The 20,377-nt window shown below is 37.8% G+C and overlaps 1 protein-coding gene and 1 long non-coding RNA gene across 17 annotated transcripts; one reads left to right on the top strand and one right to left on the bottom strand.

Moving 5' to 3' along the window:
- On the top strand, window positions 1-3,926 carry LOC133718714 (pentatricopeptide repeat-containing protein At3g16610-like). Of its 5 annotated transcripts, XM_062145584.1 has the most exons (5): window positions 1-2,560; window positions 2,789-2,898; window positions 3,013-3,096; window positions 3,274-3,476; window positions 3,569-3,926. In XM_062145584.1, exon 1 carries the CDS (start codon window positions 115-117, stop codon window positions 2,473-2,475), a length of 2,361 nt encoding a protein of 786 aa, XP_062001568.1. In that variant the 5' UTR covers window positions 1-114; the 3' UTR covers window positions 2,476-2,560; window positions 2,789-2,898; window positions 3,013-3,096; window positions 3,274-3,476; window positions 3,569-3,926. The 5 variants fall into 5 exon arrangements, with proteins under 5 accessions (XP_062001568.1, XP_062001565.1, XP_062001564.1 ...); XM_062145581.1 differs by having other exon boundaries at window positions 3,177-3,926; XM_062145580.1 differs by having other exon boundaries at window positions 3,274-3,926.
- Window positions 3,927-4,290: 364 nt separating this feature from the next.
- On the bottom strand, window positions 4,291-10,845 carry LOC133713590 (uncharacterized). 12 transcript variants are annotated; one of them, XR_009848129.1, is made up of 14 exons: window positions 10,432-10,845; window positions 10,149-10,242; window positions 9,929-9,992; window positions 9,541-9,613; window positions 8,581-8,713; window positions 8,342-8,408; window positions 8,005-8,157; window positions 7,747-7,912; window positions 7,523-7,659; window positions 7,292-7,434; window positions 6,641-6,875; window positions 5,532-5,668; window positions 5,058-5,105; window positions 4,291-4,809 (listed from the first exon to the last, which is right to left on the bottom strand). It is a non-coding gene; the product is annotated as an uncharacterized LOC133713590 (long non-coding RNA). The 12 variants fall into 12 exon arrangements; XR_009848137.1 differs by lacking the exon at window positions 8,005-8,157 and having other exon boundaries at window positions 4,291-4,486; window positions 4,696-4,809; window positions 10,432-10,844; XR_009848138.1 differs by lacking the exon at window positions 8,005-8,157 and having other exon boundaries at window positions 10,432-10,493; window positions 10,589-10,843.
- Between the last annotated feature and the right edge of the window lie 9,532 nt (window positions 10,846-20,377).

Below are 20,377 nucleotides of genomic sequence, written 5' to 3' on the forward strand. Positions count from 1 at the left end.
CATGCGCTCACTTTACTCTCGCTCTTCTGTTTTGTTCTGGTTTTCTATTTTCTCCTCTGATCTCCTTCTCGCCTGAACTCGCCACAAATTACTTACATTTTCTAGAATGGTATTATGTCTCGGTTTGGATCAGTAGCTAACAGAATCCAGATTAGATCCTTCTCTAAATCAAGTACAAAACACCCACTAGTTCCTCCATCTTCATCTTCAATTCCTTCGGACAAGTTCGCTTTTTTCTTGGACAATTGCTCAGACGCTTTCTCACTTAGAAAACTCCATGCTCGTATTCTTGCTCTGGGCCTCGGCAACCATATCTTTCTGGGCTCTAAACTTCTGAATTGCTATGCAAAGTTGGACCTTGTGTCAGAATCTAGATGGGTTTTCGATGCAATTGTCAATGGAAGTCTCTCTCTTTGGAACTCAATCCTTGTTGGGTATTACAGAACTGGTCACTTCCGTGAAGTTGTGAGGCGGTACATTCATTTGAGGCAGTGGAACATTGGGTTGGATAGTGCAGCCATTACGTTTGGTTGTAAGAGCTGTATTGAGTTGAGTAATTTGGAATTGGGTAGAGGAATTCATGCAGATGCATTCAAGTTTGGGTTGAATGCAAATGGGTTTGTAGGTTCGTCGCTTATTGGGTTGTACTGTGGGTGTGAGGATATTGGGGATGCGTATAAGGTGTTTGATGAAATTACTGACCGAGATGTTGTTGTGTACACTTCGATTATTACAGGGTATGCTCACATTGGTGATTTTCTGGCTTATGAGGCTTTCGAGATTGCTGGCCGAATGCAAAGGCAAGGTTTGCATCCTAATAGGGTCACCCTGGTGAGCTTACTTCAGGCAGCCTCACAGTTGGGCACACTCAAAAAAGGTCGTTCAGTCCATGGCTATGCTATTAGAAGAGGAATTGGTGGTTTTGATGAAGTGTTTGAAACAAGTCTCATGGACATGTATAACAAGTGTGGGGCACCTAAAATGGCAGCCTGCATTTTTGGCAAGATGAAGAAAAAGACAATTGGTTTGTGGAATGTGATGATTGCAGGTTATCTGAAATCCGAGCAGCCGTTGGAAGCTTTCTGCCTTTTCTGTCAAGTCATGCAAGAAAAATATGTTCCAGATTTGATAACTTTCTCCAATGGGATTTTGTCTTGTGCTCACTTGAGTTATTTGCGTCAGGGAAAGAGTATCCATGGTCACCTAATTCGAGTTGGTGTTGAACTTGATCTAGTAGCAACCACTTCTCTGGTCGATTTGTACTCCAAATGCCACAAGTTGATCCAAGCCAGGGCATTATTTGATAGAATGGAGAAAAAGGATGCTATCTTTTACGATGTGATGATGGCTGGTTATCTGCACAATTATTTTGCTAGTGAAGCTATGGATATCTTTCTGGAAATGGTTGGAGGGGGAGTTAAACCAAACCTAGGTTCCATTTTGAGTGTACTTTCTGCAACTTCGGAACTGAAAGACATAAGAAAAGGCAAGTGCATTCATGGGTATGTAATAAGACATGGATTTGATTTGAATGTTGAAATTGCCAATCAGACCATCTACATGTACTCAAAATGTGGTTATATAGTCTGTGCGAGGCAAATCTTCAACAAGATAAGATATAGAGACTTGGTCTCATGGACTTCAATGATGATGGGTTATGTTCATCATGGGCATGCTGATGAAGCTATATTCTTGTTCCGATTAAAGCAAAGGGAGCAGGTGGAAGATGATACAGTCGCGCTGTTAACCTTGCTTCAGGCACTTTGTCAGCTTGGGTGTCTGAATCTAGTGAAGGAAGTCCACTGTCACTTGTATAGAGTTAATATAGACAATGAGATATCTCTCACCAATTCTTTGATTACTGCTTATTCTAAGTGTGGAAAGTTAAACATGGCTGCAAATCTTTTTGATCATGCAGTTAAACGGTGTCCTACTTCATGGAATGCAATGATACTTGCATATGGGATGCATGGAAAATGTACGGAGGCCCTCATGGTATTTGAACAGATGAAAAGTGAGAAAGTTGAGCCTGATGAGGTTACCTTTACATCACTTCTTACTGCTTGTAGCCATTCTGGCATGGTAAATGAGGGGCTGCGAGTCTTCAAGTCAATGGTTGAGGATTTCTCTATAATCCCATGTGAAGAGCATTATGGTTGCATGGTAGATTTATTAAGCCGAGCAGGACTACTTGAAGAAGCATATAAACTGGTTAAATCCCTACCATCAAGGCTTCGTGGTTCTACACTAGGCACCTTGCTTGCAGCTTGTAAGTTACATGGAAATACAGAGATGGGGGAGGATTTAGGAAGGCGTCTCTTGGATTTAGAACCCAAGAATTCTAGTGCTTTTGCCATGGTTTCAAGTTTATATGCAGAAGGTGGAAAGTGGGGTGAAGTAGTCAGAATAAGAGCCACAGAAAAAGGGAGAGGTTTAAAAAGAACTCCAGGGTATAGTCTGATACAGGTAGATTAACGTAGAAAGTGGGTGAAGTAGTCAGAATAAGAGCCACAGAAAAGAGAGAGGTTTAAGAAGAACTCCAGGGTATAGTCTGATACAGGTACATAAAGGTGTTTGAAATCTTCTAAATTAATTCACTTCAAGTCCAATATGATTCTTCAATTTGTTGTTGGCAAGCCCGTATTGCATACTAATTCATTGGCAGTTTGGTTTGTTTTCATACTTATACTCTATGACTGATCAACTCCTTACTTAGTACTATAGTATCAACACGGTGTATCTCTTTTCCTCTCATACATTTGGTACTCATTTAAACTAAATTCTGCAGATGGACTACATATATACTTCACATATAAATCTTATGGGTGGAAGACAATCTGGTTGCAACAGGTGAAGTCCTCTCGGATTCCCTTGCCTATTTCCAGGCAAAAGGTATAGGTATGTTGTACCAAGGGTCGACATGGTCGACATGATGTTGTATAATTCCTTACAATGGTTTTAGTAATTCTTATTTTGATATGTCTTTTTTCTTTTTCAATTATGATGGTGTAGAATCTGATAAGGCACAAGCATCTGAAAGACCTTCAAATTTAGAACAACGCTTGCCAGAGAAGTGAATGGAATTTGCCTGAGCAGGTATGCAAAAGCTGTCCCTTTGCTGGAGTACAATGTGGTTTTATGAACATCTAATGCTGAGACACTGTGCATTCTTGCAGTTACAGCTAAAGGATAAAGGGGACAATCTTAAAAGATTAATCATTTTTAAGCTAGTCTCAGTATGTTTATGACATTTTCTCTTTAAATGACTGCCAGGGCCTGTGTAGTATGATGGAATGAACTCTCCGGTAACAAATCTGATTGCGGTGAAGGCCACAAATATACTCAACATATGTGCGGTAACACAACTTATCCAAATGGTCACAAATTCGGCAGTGAGTTCAAGTTACAATGCCGAATGATGCCGATAACCACCACCCGGATTTATTGGTTCATCACTAGAAATAATATATCACAAGGTGTTTAACTAGATGTTAGTATTAGATAATAGTCCCCGCTTTATGTTACGAGTACCATGTACGTATAAGTAAGCACCTCTACGTATGAACAGATTCCAAGATCTCCAAGATCCAGAAACTGATTGTGGACAGTTAGTCATTAAAGGACTTCCCTAGTAGCCTTAAGAGATGGTGAAGAAATGCTCGCTAGAATCTACTCAAACTACTTGAGATATCAAGCACCATGGGACGCTGTTCGTAGTATGTTTGAAATATCTGCGGATACGCCAATATATCCCTTTTTGAATGAAGGATATATCATATATAGGGAAAATATATTATCTCCGGCCTCCCGTTTCAGTGAAATTTCTTCGATATCATCAAATATTTATGATATATCCTATATTTGAAATATATCTCGATAAAATAAAGAAATATATGTAAAATCTTACCAGAGAAAAAAAAATAACTCAATTATTCACCGAGAAACATACATGATGATGGTTTTGTAGGGGCATAAAATTTAAGAAAGGTTTTCAGTTAAGAAATGGCCTAATAGATGTTGACCATGATGTAAAATCGTGTTGACCTTGCAGTTAGTCTTTTTAACAGAATATGTTATTAGACTTAATAGGATTTGGAAGCTTAATAGAATCTGTGAAGCTTAATAGGATTGTGAAGCTTAATAGGATTGTAAAGCTTAATAGGATTTGGAACCTTAATAGGACTAGAAAAGTTGGCCGCGCTTTGCCGCGGAATTTGCTTTTGTTAAGATATAATTTAATAATTATGACTTCATTCTACTGAAATAGCAATGAAGATTGCTTGCATGTAATGTAGGGTTCATTCAAAAATACACACATATTCAAATTACTTGCATTGTTAGAAATTGAGAATCAGACCTTTACAAAGGAAAAGCTCATTCCTTGAGAGATAACTATAAACCCAAAACCACCCGAAGCACGGTAATTATTCTCTCACAATCCGAAGCAGCAACCAGTGGAGGAGCTTATGCCTCACGGGCACAAAAACTGCAAAAAAATGCAAGAATAGTGAGAGATAGCACATGACCTACAACCATCTTCAAGCAGTTCATTTCCTCTACTACTCTTGCTGTGTTGTAAGGAGAGGGTCAGTTTGGAGGTAGCCTTTTGTTGTTGGTGACTGAAATAGTCACAACAGAGTGACACAACTTTCAACCCTTTAACAGATTCCACTGTACAGTGTTCAGTGATCATACCAATATTTCCCAGAGATTAACAATTAAAACAGAAACACTCGTTTCTTGTTATAAACTTCCATGTTGTTCTATTCAACCTCTCTTCTCTGCCTTGGCCGGGTAGGGAGCTCTCCCCTGTATAATTTTTATCCAAAAAGCGACAATCAAAAAACTATTGGAGAATATTCCAGCAATTAACAAATTATTAACAAAAAGAAAAGCCTAAAAACCCATCACCAGTTTTACCAACCTGGTCAATACCGTAAAAGAAGATACATAACAATTAAAATCATTCAAAATTTGACTAAAATAATCACAGCAAGGAGAAGTCGAGAGAATTGAGCATGTAGATCTGGGAAATGAGATTCACTTATAGTACTGACCGATTTGTTGCTGGGATGTTCCTTCTTGTACTTCTCTCTAAACTCCACCTATTCAAAATCGAAATAAAAGTCAGCCAAATAAATTCACACAAAAAAAAAAACAAAAAAAAATTTCACAGATCCAAAAAATTCATGAACATGCTCAAAGGTCACTTTTTCCTCTACTCAATCAAATGAGTCCCACAACCCCAGCTGACATGTAAATAAATAAAGGGAGACAGGACCTTGAACCCATCAAATCTGACTTGAAAAAATTGTTGGGGGACTAACAATCAAAATTTAGTAGCTGTAGTTTACCAAAAATAAATAAAAAGACAAAATAAAACAGTGTGAAAGCTACAAAGAATAAAGAGAACTGCATAGACTAACAAAATACCACGAATGAGCAATACATTGTGAAAATACTATATGAACCAAGGTCCAAAAACAATAAAGAGCCTGCATATCTTCATTGAGAATAAAATAGAATTGTACATGAATATCCAATAACAGATTTCGGAACTGGAGAAGCCAACACCAGAATATCTAAGAGCATCAAAGGAGGGTTTTACATGCAACCATTTTTTATAAATCCTTCAATGTAACCCTCTTTGAGTTTCTCTAGTACATACCTGAATAAAAATAAGAGATTCAGATAGTGCAAAATAACTAACAAAGCAGCAGCAGAAGAACAAAGGCATATATGAATATAGTATGAAGAATCGATGCTCAGAGGCATATATGAATAACTAACAAAGAAGCAGCAGAAAAATATGCTCAATTGTTAAAGAAGTTTTAAGCTTTTGCATATATGAATCCAACCGCACCCGATTAATTTCTCTCCAATAGTTTTCTGATTGTCGCTTTGTGGTTGCTTTGTTTAAAGAGGAAATATGAAAAAGTTTTAACATTGTTTAAAAATTTGTATCACAATGTCAACAGAGGCATATAATCCATCTCATCTCATCCCTAAACCCATCAAAACTTAAACTGACAGCATATAGTGTATTTAGAAAGGGGCAACAAAAACCCTCAATTCGAGAGCATAGTTACTTAATGAGGCCATAACAACTACATATTATTAATTAACCTCCCAGACCCTAACATGCCACTGGGAATGATTCCCAATTATAATCATAAGACATAATTGAATGATCACAGTCCAATACAATTCTACTATAGTTGATATTGATTTCCAAAAATCAACTAACCATATATAGCAAAAAGCTATAACTGTAGAAACCAATTCTCAACAACTCTACTACTTGCGTATAAAATCAAATGAAACTCCAGAGCACTACGTTTTTCTTTTTCTTTGAGAATCCATGAAAATTAAAGCATAACCCATAGTGATGACAGGAAAAAATAAATAGAAAATATGCAAGTGGGAAACAAAATTCAGTTAAATGGGAATGGGAAAGGAAAGAGCAGAAAGCAACGGTTACCAGGAACCAAAAACATTAGTTGTTTGTTCAAGATACCCGCAAAATATGGAGAAAAACCCTATCAAATTGGGGATCATAACTGAAAACAAAAACCCTCTCAAATTGGGGATCATAACTGAAAGCAAAGTAAAAAAAAAAAAAAAGGAAAACCACATATACCTGAGCATCATTCCGGCATCAGTCTTCGAAAAACAACAAAATCATCCCCAGTCTCACTGAAATCAAGCTTCAAATTGAAGGCCTGCTCTAAAGCCCAGTTGATTTTGGCATCCATATTCTCATACGGGTCATCCTCATTCCTTCTAGTTCTAGCACGTTGAAGCTTCAATAGTTGATATCGTGGTGAGCACTGGGGTCTCTATTATTCCTCTCAACTCTTCGCTCTCCTCTCAAACTATGACCCATTTGTAAACACAGAAAAAAAGGATCTCTAGTTATAAATGTTCTAATGTTGCCAAGAATTTCCTATTTGTGAACATTTTAGTTGTAAAAAGGAATCAAAATCATCAACACAACCGAAAAGGAGGTGATATTTGACTGAAGTGATAATTCACACATATCACACATCAAACTAATCATATTTTAACACAATTAAAGAAGCAAAACTAAAACTTCTAAATGAACTCAATGTTGGCAACTTGATGATCAAAGCAAAGCAATGAACTCAATGCTGGCAACTTGATGATCAAAGCAAAGCAAAATTCCAGAATTGAAGACATTACAAATAGACGAAAATGAAGTCGATTAAAGAGATCAAAATTATTGGAAAATTATTGCAAGATCATCATGTCCACCAGCAAATGTGCAAACCTTAAACGCATACTGAAATGTCCTCCAGAGCATTTTTGAGATTTTAGCGCATCCTTCGAATTGCTTCTTATAATTTTGGGTTCCAGTAGCCTACGCCTCTCCACTGGTCTGTACTTCTCTTATTTCCTGCAACAACATAAGGTCTATTTCAAAGTCAGTTGACCACTTAATGATTCTTAATAAGTTTTCCAAAGTTCAAACACAGTAACTAAATATGTGAAACTTTCTTACTGAACTACTCTTTAGCGCCAGCTCCATGCAACTTCTCTTACCCGGATGAGGATATTGAAGTCGGTGGGTCTTTTGACTGAAATTTCTTAATTTCTTCATCTTTTGTTTGCTCCGGTTTACCTATTTTTCCTTCTGATCTGCATGTTGCTTCATTTTTGTTAGTCAAGGGCAGAGATAATCAAAATACATGAAATGAAATTTTCTGTATAGGAGGTTGAGTTTACCTTGGTGAAATAACGCTCAGTCTTCTTAATGAGCAGACAAAAGGGGAGCCTCTATTTTCCAAATGTGTAGTTCTGTGATCATTGCATTTAATTATGAGTGGAGTGCTGCTGTTGTCCTCATAGTTCTTAACTTCTTTGTAGTGATTCCTTCAAACCTTGATAAAACCTGCACATTGGAAAATGGCATATTACGTAAGTATAATGAAAATGAAGATTAACAAACAGTAACAACAAAAGTGGAAGATGACTTATACTAACCTATGTCTCAACCAATCAAATGTTCAAGAATGGAATCTAATTCTTGTGGAACTCTAACAGCTCATTCATGTCTTTTGTTTGGAAAGAACTCCCTTTTCATGTCCGTTAAAGCCTTTGAATATTTCTGAACATCTTCAATTTGTTGAAAGTATGCTGATATGAGGCACATAAATTGAATGGTTTTAAATTTTTTCTTTCTGTTCTACTTAGATTATTATAATTAAAGGATTTATGAAAGTATGCTGATATAAGGCACACAAATTGAATGGTTTTAAATTTTTTCTTTCTGTTCTACTTAGATTATTATAATTAAAGGGTCTATGGAAAACATAAATACCTTTATGTCATATCTGCTAGAGCAGCAGGCATGACTTTTTGAACTGCTGTGCTGCTCCCAGCTCCACCTACAGCAGCACAAAAATGAGCTTTTTTATTTTTAGGTGAGAACTGAAAAGGCCAAGCAAAACAACGATGAAATTCACACATCATAAAGCTAGCTACGGATAGGCGTTCACTAATCAAAAACCCATATATGAAAGCTGTTGGGCAAAAAATCTAATGAACCATGAAACTTACCCCTCCATATACATTAATATCAAGGCCAATCTTGAGAAGATGAGCAACATTATTCTTCAGATACTTCAGCACAGCGTTCCTCTTCTTCTTAATCGTCCCTAGCCTCACCTTTATTCTCTTTATATCAGACTTGCTGCATCAAAAAGACCCAAAATCAGAATCCAGAACAAAACTTAAAAGAAACAGGAAACCATACTCCACATAAACTTGGGCAGAAAGACAAACTGGGTTTAAATTCATCATTAAAAGCCACAGTCACAATATATGCTGATGAATAACAAAAAGAGAAGGGAGTCTTGCATATTGTGTCAATAACATCTATAGCTCAAAAAGGAAAACATAGTTTCTGGCATTTAGAGGTGTTATTAACTTGGTACAATTATAAATAAAGCCACAGTTTTTCAACCAACAACAGATGGTCTTCAATTTTTTTTTTCCTTTCATGTAATGTATACTGTGGTATGCTTAACATGATCAAACAAAAGTCTGAAAGAAAATGCAATGCTTCTTTCATAAGAAGAGAACAGCTTAGGACAACTTGAAGATTCATTCAAAGAGTATTACAATGTTTCCCACCTAATGAGCCACAAAATTTTCTGTAAAAAAATGTAACTGAGAACCAAAAGACACAAAATATTTATAATTTGTGATGATAAAACCACAAAGAATCATGAAAATCAAACCAGGAATGTTAGGGAAAGGGAAACATCTCCTCACGACCAGTCAATGTCCAGCTTAAATAACATTCAAAAAGCAGGAACCAAACTTATACATTTATGTGATGAACCTAGAACTGATTTTTATCCTAGAACACAAAACTTAGCTGTTAAGAAGAAGTCCAAATGTATATTTAAAATGAATTTGAAGTATGTAGTTAGATAATTGAAACATAGATCTCTACCACTGAACATTTAGGGATGTGTATTTAACAACTCACTATGACCACACATAGCAACTCACCCAAATCCTACTTCCCTCAAACACCAAAAAAAGCTCCTTCCTTTAAGCACAGACGTACTGATCCAGTATCGTCCTGCTCCTTGCAAAATCACAATTCAAAACATCAATACGAATGCGACTACAAATTTCTTGGCAACTGATATTCAAAACACTTGCATCCAATTTTCTGTAAATTTAATTACTCTTACACAAAAAGTAATAAAACAAATAACACACTAAATGAACCATGAAAATAATAAAACAAAACGTGTGCCAAAGAAAATAATATATAAAGAAAACAAAGTTAAAAAAAATAAAAATAAAATAGAAACATGTAAGAAGAATTCAAATATATGGTTTGACATGAAGCAAAGTGATAAAAAAAAAGGAAGGAAGCAACAAACTTTACCTTCTGAAGCTGAAGAAGAGCTCATTTTCCCATTCATCTTCTTCAATTAGCAAAGCTAAGCACACTGCAAAAATATCACTACATATCGTTTAGGAAAATTTAGAGAAAGAAAAAGCCAAAGAACCAAATATCTATTCACCAAAACATAAACCCAAATCCAATCCTTCACCGAAAAATTTTAATGAGCAAAGCTGAGAAGGGTCCAAATCTACATAAATACCAGAAATCCATAGCAAAAGACCTTTCTTGGCCATAGAACACCTTGGTATCCACGATTAAGCCTCCGATGGCAAACTCCACACTACTGATGGACACTGAAAACCCAATTCCCAATCAATCAATCCATCCCAAAAAAAAAAAGAAGAAGAAGAAGATGAATTCTTCGCAGAGAAATTAAGGAAACGAATTCCCAATCAATCAATCAATCCAGAAAAAAAAAAGAAAAAAAAAAGATGAGTGTTTTGCAATGAAATTAAGCTTTGGGGAGTGAGGGTTTCGCTTACTTTTGAAGGGAGGGCCTCTTCTTCTCCCCCTTCTTCCCCTGTTTACTTCGCTCTATCTTTCTCTGTGTCCAGAAAATAAACCAAAACCCAAAAGCTGAAGCGATGGGTTTTCTTGTTGTTAATTTGACCTTCATGAATTTCGATCTGTTTGTCTTACCGGTTTATGTATGATTCCTTCGGGCTTGCGTTGCAGAGCAAATAACCTCTCTCTCTGTCTCTTTTTGTCTGTGTCTATCGCTCTCTATGACACCCACCCGATCTCTCGATCGATTTCCTCTGAATCTATGACACCCACCCGATCTCTCTATCGCTCTCTATGAGACCCAATAATTGAGCTCTCTCTGAAGTTCTCAATCCTTATCCATCCAGGGTCAAAAAGGACCTGAATGGCAGTTTCGTATTTCCCTAGACACCGGAGGGTAAAACCGACTGTCCACTGTACTTAGAACAGTGTAACAGTGCATCGACGCTTTATATATGTATAATTTCCATTCTTTCCAGCTGTATTAGTTAGTTAGTTAGCTATGTAGTATAAATAGCTGAGCTCTCTCATTTTCCTGTAACGAAAACTTGGTTAATTGAAGTGTAGCTCCTAATCTTTCTCTCGACTCTTCTCTCTCAATTTCTGTGTGATCTTTGTAAACCCTAGCTCATCTCAGCTGCCATGGCTATCATGGTATCAGAGCTCCATAGCTCCTGGACCTGTGAGTCATGCTTCCGCACTCAAGGTTAATTGATTCTCTGTCACTTGTATACTCAGATTCAGCTTCAATTCTGGTGCGAGTTGCAGTTTGATCATCTACATCTTCAACTCTTGGATTTGTGGCTTTGATCTTCATCGAAGCTTGGTTTTGGTCTTCATCTTCTCCTCAGGTGATTCGATCTTGATCTTGTTTCTTAGGACTATGAACTTTATGAGTTTGAGCTTTCTAGTAAAAATTTGAGGTATCTAGAGTATATCAAAGCAAATCGGAGTAAACTTGGAACATTTAGAGCAATTCTTGAGCAAAATCTTTGTGTATTTTAGCCTTATAGCAAATTTGGAGTATATAGAGCAAATCAGAGTAAAATTGGAGCCTATAGAACAATTCTCGAGCAAAATCTCACTGCAAACTGTGCATACTTCAAGATTATAGAGCAAAACTGCTATCCATATGTGATATCTGTGTCGAAATTGAAGCAATTAGTGAGCAAAGTAAATTTTGAGCTGATTTTTCTCTACTGTGTGTGATTCTGAGTTTCTTTGATTCAAGTAATACTGTTGAAGATAAACAGAACTTTATCACTCTGGAATTTTATCGTTCTTGAAGTGTACTGCTGGAAGTTGCTACAAACAGAACTTTATTCAGTAAGATCTCTTTGCAGTAAAACATAAAGGTTACAGATGGCTCCTCAAGGTGTAACTACTCCTAGTCTTTCTCACTCTGATGTTCATTCTTTACTGAGTATCATAACTATGCGACTTGGAGAAAGAAACTTCATCAAATGGAGTTTTCAGTTCCAGTCTACACTTGCTGGAAATGGATTGTTTGGTTTTTATGATGGCTCAGAATTTGCCCCTCCTCGATATGTTCTTACTTCTGAAGGTGAAGTCACTAAGGAAGAAACTACAGCCTATAGAGCATGGAAGCAGACAGACATGGCTCTTCTTAGCCTACTCATGGCCACTTTAGATGAAGATATTGTAGATGTGATAATAGGTTGCAAAACTTCTAGACAAGCTTGGATTGCTCTTCAAGAACGTTTTTCTGCTGTGTCAAGAGTGAGTATAATACAGCTTAAAACTGAGTTACAAACACTTCGCAAGGGGAGTGAGACAATTGAGAAGTATCTGCAACGTGTTAAGAATGCTCGAGATCAGCTCTTATCAGTAGGAGTTTCTATTCCAGATGAAGACATCATCATTGTCATCTTGAATGGTCTCCCTGATGAATACTCCACTGTTAGAACTGTTGTTGAAGGCAGAGAAACACCTATTTCTCTTCGAGATTTGAGGTCTCAATTGCTTGCTGCAGAAAGAAGACTTGATGGAAGCTTTTCTCTTTTGTCTACCATGAGTGCTATGTTAGCTCAAGGAGGTGAGACAAGGACTGGAGAAAGAGATGGAAGTAGTAGAGGCTGGGATAACAAGGGTGGAGGGAAAAATAAAGATGTTAAATATAATGGGAATGGTGTTGAGTGTTCTGTATGTGGTAAAAAGGGTCATACTGTGGACACATGCTTTCGTGTTCATAAATGCCAAATATGTGGCAAACATGGTCATCTTACAAGTACTTGCTATCAGAACCCTGACTACAAACCTCAACAAACTTCTCAGTCACAATTCAGGCCTTCAAGCAATGTACCATCTCCTGAATGTCAAATTTGTTCTAAGAAAGGTCACACAGCTGCTAACTGTTTTTACAGAACTAATGTTCCTGAGGGACATCCATCTTTGTCTATTCCCACCTGCCAAATATGTGGCCTCAAAGGACATGTTGCTTTGAACTGTTCTCATAGAACCAACTTTGCTTATCAAGGTTCTGATCCTCCTGCTTCTCTGGCTGCTCTAACTGCTCAATCAACAGGTAGTGTTAATGGTGTGTTTCATCAAACTCAAGGAGGAGGATGTCTGGTATCTAATGGATCATCCAGCTCTTGTTTTCCTGGTGGTTTTCATCCTAGCAGTGGTGCTTCTTCATCCAATAACTTGGCTGCTCCATCAAACACTCATTCAAACAGTGAAATTTGGATAGGAGACTCTGGAGCAACTCACCACATGACTTCAGAACTGAGAAACCTCACAATTGCTCAACCATATTCTTCTGACAACAAGATAACCATTGGTAATGGTACAGGTTTGAATGTGGCACACACTGGCTCTAGTTGCATTAAACCTGCTGATCATGTCTTACAATTGAAACAAGTTCTGCATGTTCCAGACTTAGCTATGAATTTGTTATCTTTCACCAAACTATGCAGAGACAATGGTTGTTTTATAACTCTTGATGAAGCTAATATTGCTGTGCAGGACAAGGCATCCAAAACAGTTCTCTACCAAGGAAAGAGTAGTGAGGAAGGTTTATTTCTCTTCAAGTCTCCACAAGTATCATCCATATCCCAGCCATCTCCATCTGCTTTTGTCAGCTCATCCTCATCATTTCCAGTATGGCATCAAAGATTAGGTCATCCTTCTCAACCTGTCATGTCTAAAATGTTGTCTAGTTCACAAATTAAAGAACCTAGTTCAGCCTCTAGGTCTTTGTGTTCTTATTGTTTAGAAGGCAAGATGCACAAACTTCCTTTTAGTGATTCTGTGACAACAACATCTGTGCCCTTTACCAAGGTGCATTCTGATGTATGGGGACCAGCTCCATGCTTATCCATTGAGGGATATAGATACTATGTTACTTTCATAGATGATTGTACCAAGTTTGTGTGGATTTTTCCACTTACTAATAAATCTGATGTTCTTGCCAAATTTGTGCATTTTTGTGCCTTTGTGGAAACTCAGTTCAGTTCTACAATTAAGCAATTTCAAACAGATGGTGGTGGTGAATTCAATAGTAAAGCTTTTCATAATTTTCTCTCATCCAAAGGCATTTTACATCAAATCACTTGCCCTCACACTCCTCAGCAAAATGGAGTTGCTGAGAGAAAAAATAGACATATAGTAGAAACTGCAATATCATTGTTATCTACAGCTGGTGTCCCTAAACAGTTTTGGTTCCATAGTGTTGCTCATTCTTGCTATCTTATAAACAGAATGCCTAGCAAATCCTTAAACATGTCATCACCATATGAGCTTCTATTTCATAAACCTCCAGATATCTCTCAGCTGAAAATCTTTGGTTCTTCTTGCTATCCCTATCTCAGACCTTATGCTCATGACAAGTTAGATCCTAGAACCACACAGTGTGTCTTTTTAGGATATGCTCTAGGATACAAAGGAGTCTTCTGCTATAGTATTTCTAGAAATAAACTTTGGATGTCTAGGCATGTCATTCATGATGAGAATGTTTTTCCCTTTCTTTCTTCATCTCCACCTGAGCCATCTCCCATTGATCCTGTTACTTTCTTTCCATCTTCTTCCTCACTCACTACTCTTCATCCCTGGGTGCCTGTCCCATCTACTTCAGCATTACAAAATGAAAATTTAGATACTACTCTTAGTATCAATACATCTACTTCAACAGCAGGCCTGCCCTTTTCTAGCAATGGTGCTAACACAGACTATGTGGCCACTACTGATGCTGATAGGACAACTTGTGCAGAAAATATATGGGTTCATGAATCTAATAATGACACTCATGACCTTGAAGATGTAGCAGGAATTCATGAAGTTGAAGAAAATAATTCTGGTAATGACTCTGCAGGTTTTGATAATTATAGTCATTCAGATGTTGATGTCTCTGAGAGTACAAGTGAAAATCTCACTGATGCTGATAATGTGAATCAAATGGTTGAGCATACTGAGATTAGTCCTGGTATTACTGAAGAAGTCCCTCATCATACAATGAACAATGTTGAGTCTACAGATACTGTGACAGGTGATATTTCTGCACTTAATAATGATGAAGTGAATGCTTTGCAGTTTGGTGGAAATCTAGATCATAATCTTCCTCAAGAACTTAATTTCATAGTTCACCAAAACTATAATGACCACTCCATGATGACTAGGGCCAAGAATGGCATTGTTAAGCAGAAGAGTTTTGAGGACTTTTACTGTTATTCTGCAGTTGCTCAACAAAAACTATACACTGAGCTTCCATTCTTTAGTGGATTTACTGCTGTGTCTGATATAAGTGAAATTGTTGAACCAAAATCATTTAGAGCAGCTTTTGGTAAAAGTGAGTGGGATCAAGCAATGTTGGAAGAGATTGAGGCTTTACAGAAGCAAGGTACATGGACTCTTGTTCCCTGTCCACAAAATAGAAATATTGTAGGAAGCAAATGGATATACAAAATCAAGAAAAATCCTGATGGCAGTATTTCTAGATATAAAGCAAGGTTAGTAGCTCAAGGATTTAGTCAAGCTAAGGGGCTAGATTATGAGGAAACTTTTAGTCCTGTGGTTAGACATAGTACTGTGAGAGTTTTACTTGCACTTGCTGCTATGAATGGTTGGGAATTGAGGCAGTTAGATGTCAAGAATGCTTTTCTGCATGGGGAACTAAAAGAAGAAGTCTATATGTCTCAACCGCAAGGTTTTGTTGATCCTCAATATCCCAATCATGTCTGCTTACTACGAAAATCTCTTTATGGTTTGAAACAAGCTCCAAGAGCTTGGAATGAGAAATTTACCAGTTTTCTACCAAGCTTAGGTTTTCAGTTTTCTCACTCTGATCCAAGCTTGTTTGTTAGACATTCATCTGCAGGACTGGTTGCATTATTACTATATGTGGATGATATAGTCATTACTGGTTCAGATACTGCTGGTATTCATGAAGTCATCTCTGAGTTAAGCATGGTGTTTGACATGAAGGATCTTGGTTCATTGTCATATTTCCTTGGTTTAGAAGTCACCAAAGTTCAACAAGGCATCTTGCTTAGTCAATCTAAGTATGCCAGAGATTTGCTTGCTAAGACAGGAATGGAGTCTGTCAGACCTTGCACCTCACCTTGTCTTCCTCACTCTCAGATGACATCAAATCAAGGCACCCCTCTTAAGGACCCCACTATGTACAGGAGTATAGTAGGAGCTTTACAATACTTAACTTTTACTCGTCCAGACATAGCATATGCAGTTAATACTGTATGCCAGTTCATGACAAGTCCTACAGATATACATTATGCTGCTGTTAAACGAATTTTAAGATACTTGAAGGGAACACTTGATAAGGGTATCTTTTATAGTTCTTGTGGTGCTTTGCATGATGCTGTGAATATCAAGGCATTTTGTGATGCTGATTGGGCTGGAGAAGTGATACAGAAACGATCTACTACTGGCTTTGTTGTCTATCTTGGTCTATGTCCTGTGTCTTGGCAGTCTAAGAAACAAGGTAGTGTCTCCAGAAGTTCTACTGAGTCAGAGTATAGGAGTCTGGCCAATACTGCAGCTGAAATTAGTTGGCTTAGACATCTTCTGTGTGATTTGAAGATTCGAGTTCCTTGTGCTCCTTTGCTTAAGTGTGACAACTTGTCTGCTCTAGCATTGGCATCCAATCCAGTGTTCCATTCTAAGATCAAGCATTTGGACAATGATTTTCATTTTGTCCGTGAACGAGTTCAACACAATCAGCATCACAAAATGCCTTGATATTCACAGGTATACTGAGATTAGTCCTGGGTTTGGGTCTGATAATGTGAATCAAATGGTTGAGCATACTGAGATTAGTCCTGGTATTACTGAAGAAGTCCCTCATCATACAATGAACAATGTTGAGTCTACAGATACTGTGACAGGTGATATTTCTGCACTTAATAATGATGAAGTGAATGCTTTGCAGTATCTGTAGACTCAACATTGTTCATTGTATGCCTTGAGGGACTTCTTCAGTAATACCAGGACTAATCTCAGGTATGGAGTGACCCAAACCCTTATAAACCCATAGGCAAGGTCCCATTTTTCCCATGTGGGATGTATATATTCTCAACACGCCCCCGCACGTGTGGCGAATTTTCAAGCCATACACGTGGACAACTTTGGGTGACGTGGAGCCCGTGTGGCCGTTAGGCATGCACACGTGGGTAACCTGGCTCTGATACCATGATAAAGTAATCTGGGGTTCACATCCAAAACCAATTGGCAATGGATGGAGTGACCCAAACCCTTATAAACCCATAGGCAAGGTCCCATTTTTCCCATGTGGGATGTATATATTCTCAACACAATGATTTTCATTTTGTCCGTGAACGAGTTCAACACAATGATCTTCGTCTTGAGTATGTTTCCACTACAGAACAAACTGCAGATGTACTGACAAAGGGGTTAGCCTCACCTATATTTCGAACTCACTGTGTCAATCTCAGACTAGTCACCCTAGCTGAGCTTGAGGGAGGGTGTTGACCATGATGTAAAATCGTGTTGACCTTGCAGTTAGTCTTTTTAACAGAATATGTTATTAGACTTAATAGGATTTGGAAGCTTAATAGAATCTGTGAAGCTTAATAGGATTGTGAAGCTTAATAGGATTGTAAAGCTTAATAGGATTTGGAACCTTAATAGGATTTCCATTCTTTCCAGCTGTATTAGTTAGTTAGTTAGCTATGTAGTATAAATAGCTGAGCTCTCTCATTTTCCTGTAACGAAAACTTGGTTAATTGAAGTGTAGCTCCTAATCTTTCTCTCGACTCTTCTCTCTCAATTTCTGTGTGATCTTTGTAAACCCTAGCTCATCTCAGCTGCCATGGCTATCAATAGAGAGGCAGCCCAACCTGTTTGGAAAAAATGCCTCGAGGTGAAACATCACAATGCGGATTTGGGTAAGGTGAAATCCTCTCGAGGGGAAACTGGGTGAGAGGAAATCCTCTCAAGGCGAATCTGGGCGAGGAGAAATCCTTTTCAGAGAATTTGGGTGAGGAGAAATCATGATGAAGCAATTTCAACAAAATAAAACAAAACTGATGGAGCCATGGAGGTTTCAAAAAGTAACTCGGTCACCTTATCTTTCTTAATTATAAGGACTGGCCTCAATTATATGAAGTTTTTAGCAAAAGAAATGAACTGGGCGGACGTTTCAAACAATAAGATACCCCATCCCTCAATTATATGTCATGCCTCAATCACTTCATCTTTCTCAATTATATAGAGATTCCAGGCTTCCAGCAAAAGAAAACAAGAACTCCTTATATCACTACTTCACGCATAAGTTGGAGCCGAGGAGTGACTATGGGTTGGGTTCAAGCTCCGGCTCGAGCCACTTTGGTTATGCAGACGAGCTTGTAAATGAAGAAGCTTCGAGCAAAGATCTCAGAGATCCAGATCTAGACCAACTTCGAACAGATATAGTTGTTGTTGTTGTTGTTGTTTTTTTTTTTTTTTTTTTGAGCTTCTTTGGGCTTGAATGCCCAGAAAACCCGGCCTAAAAAAATGATCCGGGCTTGATTCGGTTCCAAATGTTAAAACACAACATTTGGGGCTAGCTTGAAAATTTATTTCTGGGTTCAAGCCCTTCAAATTTTACAAGCAGCTCGGCCGGTACCCAACCCTACTTAAAGACACATATACTTTGTACATAGTTTTGGAATTTAGGCGCTTACCTTGTCTAATAGATGAGAAGAAAAAAAAATACAAGACTCACACTAAAATTTTAAAGCTGCATGATAATGAGTATGAAGTTTGATCAGTTGTGATGAGCAGGGGCAGAACCAAGTAGGAGGCTATATGGGCTCAAGCCTAGACAATATTTTGGGCAAAAAACCCCTAGGTATATATATATATCTACCATCAGCCCATACCAGCCCAAAGAAAAAAAAAAAAAACAACTTATCTGCAACCTCCCGCATCTGAAAGACCTTCAAATTTAGAACAACTCTTGCCAGAGAAGTGAATGGAATTTGCCTGAGCAGGTATGCAAAAGCTGTCCCTTTGCTGGAGTACAATGTGGTTTTATGAACATCTAATGCTGAGACACTGTGCATTCTTGCAGTTACAGCTAAAGGATAAAGGGGACAATCTTAAAAGATTAATCATTTTTAAGCTAGTCTCAGTATGTTTATGACATTTTCTCTTTAAATGACTGCCAGGGCCTGTGTAGTATGATGGAATGAACTCTCCGGTAACAAATCCGATTGCGGTGAAGGCCACAAATATACTCAACGTATGTGCGGTAACACAACTTATCCAAATGGTCACAAATTCGGCAGTGAGTTCAAGTTACAATGCCGAATGATGCCGATAACCACCAACCGGATTTATTGGTTCATCACTAGAAATAATATATCACAAGGTGTTTAACTAGATGTTAGTATTAGATAATAGTCCCCGCTTTATGTTACGAGTACCATGTACGTATAAGTAAGCACCCTACGTATGAACAGATTCCAAGATCTCCAAGATCCAGAAACTGATTGTGGACAGTTAGTCATTGAAGGACTTCCCTAGTAGCCTTGAAGAGATGGTGAAGAAATGCTCGCTAGAATGATAGAATCTACTCAAACTACTAGAGATATCAAGCACCATGGGACGCTGTTCGTAGTATGTTTGAAATATCTGCGGATACGCCAATATATCCCTTTTTGAATGAATGAAGGATATGTCATATATAGGGAAAATGTATTATCTCCGGCCTCCTGTTGCGGTGAAATTTCTTCGATATCGTCAAATATTTATGATATATTCTATATTTGAAATATATCTCGATAAAATAAAGAAATATACGTAAAATCTTACAAGAGAAAAAAAAAAAGTAACTCAATTATTCACCGAGAAACATACATGATGATGGTTTTGTAGGGCCGGGGCATAAAATTTAAGAAAGGTTTTTAGTTAAGAAATGGCCTAATAGAGAGGCAGCCCAACCTGTTTGGAAAAAATGCCTCGAGGTGAAACATCTCAATGCGGATTTGGGTGAGGTGAAATCCTCTCGAGGGGAAACTGGGTGAGAGGAAATTCTCTCAAGGCGAATGTGGGCGAGGAGAAATCCCTTTCAGAGAATTTGGGTGAGGAGAAATCATGATGAAACAATTTCAACAAAATAAAACAAAACTGATGGAGCCATGGAGGTTTCAAAAAGTAACTCGGTCACCTTATCTTTCTTAATTATATGGACTGGCCTCAATTATATGAAGTTTTTAGCAAAAGAAATGACTTGCCTCAATTATATGAAGTTTTTAGCAAAAGAAATGAACTGGACGGACGTTTCAAACAATAAGATGACCCCATCCCTCAATTATATGTCATGCCTCAATCACTTCATCTTTCTCAATTACATAGAGATTCAGGCTTCCAGCAAAAGAAAACAAGAACTTCTTATATCACTACTTCACACATAAGTTGGAGCCGGGGAGTGACTATGGGTTGGGT

Source organism: Rosa rugosa, chromosome 6 (genome assembly GCF_958449725.1).
Source record: "Rosa rugosa chromosome 6, drRosRugo1.1, whole genome shotgun sequence".
Lineage (NCBI taxonomy): Eukaryota > Viridiplantae > Streptophyta > Magnoliopsida > Rosales > Rosaceae > Rosa > Rosa rugosa.

Coding starts and splice junctions, on each gene's coding strand:
- LOC133718714 (XM_062145581.1), top strand. CDS start 115: ATGTCTCGGTTTGGATCAGTAGCTAACAGAATCCAGATTAGATCCTTC.